This window comes from Triticum aestivum, chromosome 5B (assembly GCF_018294505.1).
Source record: "Triticum aestivum cultivar Chinese Spring chromosome 5B, IWGSC CS RefSeq v2.1, whole genome shotgun sequence".
In the NCBI taxonomy this organism is placed as follows: Eukaryota; Viridiplantae; Streptophyta; class Magnoliopsida; order Poales; family Poaceae; genus Triticum; species Triticum aestivum.
The window spans coordinates 656,136,836-656,142,296 of record NC_057807.1 but is presented as its reverse complement, the minus strand read 5'-3'; the positions used below and the strand labels follow the sequence as shown (position 1 = coordinate 656,142,296).

Genomic DNA, 5,461 nt, shown 5'->3' with positions numbered 1-5,461 from the left:
TTTTGTTTTTTTTAATTTTTTATGCCCGTTTCAAAATGTGGTCAAAACGACGGGAATGCCCGTTCCTATCTAGTGGTTGAATCTTGAAATTTTTTTGGTGTTTCTATGATTAAATAGATACTTATGTACCTAGAAATGATTTTTGGAAAAAATAAAGAGCAAACTATGGGGTAGCTGCAGTTCAAATTTGACCCGCTTCGAGCTGAATCGGCAGAAATTTGTCTTTTTGACCACAGGTGGATGAAAACTTTTTACACCCAACCATTTGGTCAATTGTGCATTAAATATGGCCTAGTATTTTAGAAAAATGATTTGGTGCAATTTTGCAATAAAAATTTGGTAGGTTCTTCACAAAAAAACATCATTTGGGGCACTCGAAAAATGGAAAATGGCTCTTTTGTGCAATGAAAGTGAAAACTCCCCAAATCAACATTGTTTGCCATTCCAATATGCACCTTTGTGAGATATGAGATCATCTTAATAAACTATGTCATGAATGTGGCCATAAGATTGATCATTTGGCTTGAATGCCATTGATCTCCACACATGATAGCTCGTTTCTGAGAACATTTTTTTAAAAAGAATTATCGTGTTACAAGTTTATTATTTTTCGTGGTAACTTGGCCACATATAATAACACAATGCGAAGGTTTTGCAATTTTTTTGATTTTTTTTGAATTTTTTATGCCCGTTTCTAAATGCGGTCAAAACGGCGGGAATGACCGTTTCTAGCTAATTGTTGAATCTTGGATTATTTTGGTGTTTCTCTGATTAAATAGATACTTATGTACCTAGAAATGATTTTTGAAAAAAATAAAGAGCAAACTACAAGGCAACTGTAGTTCAAATTTGACCCGCTTCCTACTAAAACGGCGGAAGTTTGTCTTTTTCACCAGAGGTGGATCAAATCTTTTGACAACCAACCATTTTGTCAATTTTACATTAAATATGGCCTAATATATTATAAAAATGATTTGGTCACATTTTGCAACAAAAATATGGTAGGTCATTTACAAAAAAACTCAATTTAGACACTCGAAAAATAGAAAATTAATTTTTTGACCAATTTAAATGGTCATAACGTCGTACTGTATTCTGATTGGTCTGTGGACTCTCACACGGATCATGCTTTGAACACCGTCGGATGTTCGTCGATCCAACGGCGGTCCTCAGCCCTTCCACACCATCCCCGAAACCCTAGCTCTGCGCTGTGGTCATTTTGCATCCACCCCCCTCCTTTTTTCCCTCGCTCTCTTCTCCTCCTCTCCTCTTCCAGATCTGCCGAGCTCCCCTCGCTCTCCTCGATCCAGATCGCCGTGCTCTGCTCCTCCCTCCCTCCCCTCCGGCAAGATCCCCACGCCCCTCCCTCCCTCTCTTCCCTCCGGCGGCCTCTCTCTCCTCGATCCGCAACCAATCAAACCGCAACCAATCCCCCACCCCACCCTTCCTCCCTCTCACTCGCGTAGGTGCAAGCGCAGGGCACAACGCCCAATCCAAGGCGACGCCGTCCTCGTGCGCGCTCGCGGTGGCCATGACGGCGCAGGCGCTCGCGCCGCCGCCGCCGGAGCCGCGGCAGCTCAGCCTGGCGGACCTCAGGGCCGTCTCCGTGCTCGGCCGCGGCGCCAAGGGCGTCGTCTTCCACGTCGTGCCCGAGGGCGAGGGCGGCGCCGGCGACGTCGCCATGGCACTCAAGGCGGTCTCGCAGGAGGCCGTGCGGCACAAGAAGAGCGGCGGGAGCGGCGGCGGGGACGGACAGCAGCGGCGGCGACCTCAACTCCCTCCGCCGCCGCCAGACCGAGATGTTCTCCGACTCCGTCATACGGTCTGCGCTCAACCAACTCCCTTACGCTATGCACTGCCGTAGGACAAATGGGCAAGATTTGATCCGTGAACTCATCCGTGAACACCGTCTTCTTCTTCGCGGAGCTGGCGCTGCTGTAGTATGGTCTGGTGCAGTCCAAGCCGTAGATTTTTTAATACTCTGAATCCCAGCATACCACCCCAGCATACTGCGTACCCTGAATCATGGTTAATTGCTGGTGTTTATGCTTGTTTGGGTCTGGTCAACTGAGAACTCTGAAAACCTATCACACCGCTTCTGCTCGGCATCGTCGATAAACTGCAACACGTATATTTTCAGCATCTGAAAAGCCATCTATTTTTCTTCAACGCTGTATATATAGATCAGCGCAAATGTCGTATGATACAAAGTCCAGAGTTTGCTCCAGATTCAGCATACAGAAAACACCATACAGAGCTGAATGTCCTACCTGTACAAAATTAAAAAAGATATCAGGATCACAAACAAATACATGTCTAGCTAGATTCTTCTACTTGTTGCCTGATTAATGCTTCTACTTGTACTGAAGAAATGCTCTCTGTTTAACTGGACAGTTTACAAGGTGCAAGACAGGCAGGAGGGCAACATCACTCTTTGTTTAACTGGACAGTTTACATCCTCAACTAATTACGAGTACAATATAAGATAGTCCAACTCAACTTTGCACTGCAGATTAATTAAACTACATAGTATTAAAGAGGTTTTGCCCATCTCAAGCGTGCCATCATGGAGGGAAGCTTTTTTACTTTAATTTGCTTATTAATTGTTCTTGCAGTCATGTGGCAGTAAAGACCAGTGGCAGCCTATACTACTAGAAAAAAACTACTCTACTATTGTTCTTGTTCCAGACCAGTGGCAGCCTATACTACTAGAAAAAGCTGAATGAAAACAGATCCAACAAGAATAAGAGGAGTACTAAATTGTTATAAGCACGCATGCTACTGAGTCCCTCGTAGCTTGAATCTGTGATGATTTCATTCAGGGGCAGTGATTGATTTTGCATGATGATTGGTTTCAGGGACGCGACCAAGATCCTGGTGGCCTCGCACTCCACCGCGCCTGACAGCAAGCTGAAGGCCGTCTACAAGAAGTACTCGAGCGAGAAACTGGGAGGAGTTGCCCTTCCAGATTAGATCATGCTTGGTTTTAGCTATATATGCATGCCTTTCTTTACAATGCCCATTTGCCAAGGTACCCGTGATTAACCTCTGGTTTCCTCTCTCTCTCTCTCCTTGTGCAGCGGCTATTGATTGGTCTCAGGTCCATGGAGCTCCAACGTCAAGGGCACAAAGGTCAGCTACCTGCTGTTCCTTTGTTGTTTCTGGATCCATTCCTTCCTTCCTAGCACATGTCTCATCTTCTTCTTCTTGTGCAGCAGCAGCAGCAGCAAAGACAGAGGCCAAGGCATTCATCCAGGAGGTGCGCAGTCCGCTCGGCATCAAACTTATTATACACTTGTGAACATTATTGGAATGAGGTGTGGTTTGCCAGCACCAGCAGTTCCTTTTATGCAACGGTTCAGACTACTTGTTGAATTGAATACACGTGTGCAATCCTATTCCAGTTCAAATAGAAATGCTAAACATATCATAGATGATGCACCTTTTGCATTCTTCCAGTCTTGTATTTTTAGGAAGCATTTTAAAACGACAGATCATGCAGCCCCCACATAACACTCATGCAACCCCCACATAATGTTGTCTAACAAATTGCATTGGAAATATACTGTTGCTAAATGCTATTGTCTGATATAATATAAGTATGAGCACTCAACCATTGTACATCTTTATGCATATTTGTTTTGTATTTTTTATAAATGATGATAGTTTGTGCAAGATGTTCACATGTTATTTTATTTTTTGACTAAATTCTCTTATGCCCTTGACTTAGCTTGACCCAGAACAGCAGCATCCTTGATGCGCGTACTGACCTTCACCTCGTTCTTTCTCTCGCAGACTCGAAGGAGACCATACGCAAGGCACCTCCTCTTCGGTTGTGAGAGTGTCCAGGGGTCGTGGGTGCGGCTAATGCCTATGTATGTGGCCGCACTTGACACTGCCCTTTCTTTAAGGGCACATATCATTTTTTATAACTATGCTATCTTTTCTCAAGTCTTTATTATCTTGCCTAGCCTTGTACTGATATGTATTGTTTGATGCTAATTACCCAAGTTAGTGCATGATGTTAAGGATAACCTGAGAACACTTGCCTAAGTTTATAAGATATGACATGTGACAGTTCAAACCTGCTTTGCTGCTCTTTCAATGCTTTTGCTGTTGTACTGTGCTTCTCTAGTTGTTTGAATGCTTCTGCTGCTAGCCTGCTAGACTGCTACTAGCTTGAATAGGTGTGCACTTGTGCTCGTGGTTGTGCTGCTTGTGTTGCTGCTGCTAATTTAATGCTTATACTCATGCCGCTGTTGATTAAATTCTTATGTTGTTGTTGCATGCTTATGCTACTGATTCAATGCTTTAGAAATTAATTGAATTGAACCTGTTGTAATCCTTCCTGTTATACTCGTATTTAATTTTTGGGTTTCTATTTGATATTTTAGTCTGTTATATACGGTTCATCTTCAATTTCTTTTGTAACCTACTTGGAGCTTAGAATACACAGCCCAACTATTCTCATATACAACTAAGACCAATGATTCATGCTCAATTCTGTATATGCATGACCAGTAAAGTTGGAAGGCCCAAATCTTAACGTTAATATGCTCTATTCTGTACCATATTCATGCTCATGCATCACCAGTTACTGCTTTTTTTGCTTGGTCTACTTTGGCTCATAACCTATGTATACCAAAACTGACTAAATGATTTCTCCAACTTGCTAAAATTGTCATAATTGTCTCCTGCCTTGTGATGTTAGTCTCTGTGCACTTACTAGTATTGTTAGTTGAATTGATGGTCGTGGTAGTAGAATAGGAATTTTCTTTAGGTTAGTGTTATAGTGATGTTCATTTCATTACCTAAACTTTGTACCAATGTACCATGCAGGTATGTATAGATTATTATTGTAGAACAACATCAGGTTAATCTGTTGCATTCAAGTTGTTGGAAGCTTTGTTATGCCATGCTTAGTGTTTACTGAATTGGGGCATTTGTTCATGTATGTATAAATTTTAGCCTCTTGAAAGAATATTATTTACTTCCAGTGTATTTCACTAATAACTTATCTGGATCAGGATCTAATGTTGTCGAGGTTGCTGCTGCTGTGACAGAAGATCAGAAGAAGCTTGGAGATGCGCTCCATAGTTTTAGTTGATGTTGCCACCAAGTTTTGGTGCTTGTGTATCTGTTTTTGATTGTATGTGCACTTGTTGGACGTGCAAACGTGTATGTGCTCTTGTTAGTATTTGACTGGATGATTTCTGGATTTAATCAGTTAATTGAGAGATTTATTGATTTTTTGCTGTTCAAATGTGTAAATTGAAATCTGTGAATGAAAAGACCAAATGTTCTACTTGACAAAATAATATTTGGGCCCTAAAAAGGCTGTGGCCCAAACTATAGTGTATCGGAACAGTGTGTATTTCAGAAAAACCAGAAAATAAGCTTAATGAAATGGTTCGCAAAAAGGCCATGTCCCAGAAAATAAAAAGGCCAAATTGCTGGGCCG

General features: G+C 42.2%; 1 protein-coding gene across 15 annotated transcripts; it reads left to right on the top strand.

The window, feature by feature from the left end:
- Positions 1-1,275: 1,275 nt before the first annotated feature.
- LOC123113942 (uncharacterized) lies at positions 1,276-5,256 on the top strand. Of its 15 annotated transcripts, none has more exons than XR_006456318.1 (6): positions 1,276-1,822; positions 2,859-2,930; positions 3,081-3,132; positions 3,222-3,317; positions 3,796-3,875; positions 5,028-5,256. XR_006456318.1 is itself a non-coding variant. In XM_044535273.1 (3 exons), the coding sequence occupies exons 1-2, from the start codon at positions 1,532-1,534 to the stop codon at positions 2,901-2,903; spliced, it is 336 nt and encodes a 111-aa protein (XP_044391208.1). In that variant the 5' UTR covers positions 1,276-1,531; the 3' UTR covers positions 2,904-3,132; positions 3,222-3,259. The 15 variants fall into 15 exon arrangements, 1 of the variants encoding a protein (XP_044391208.1); XR_006456320.1 differs by having other exon boundaries at positions 3,219-3,317; XR_006456321.1 differs by having other exon boundaries at positions 3,216-3,317.
- Positions 5,257-5,461: the final 205 nt, after the last annotated feature.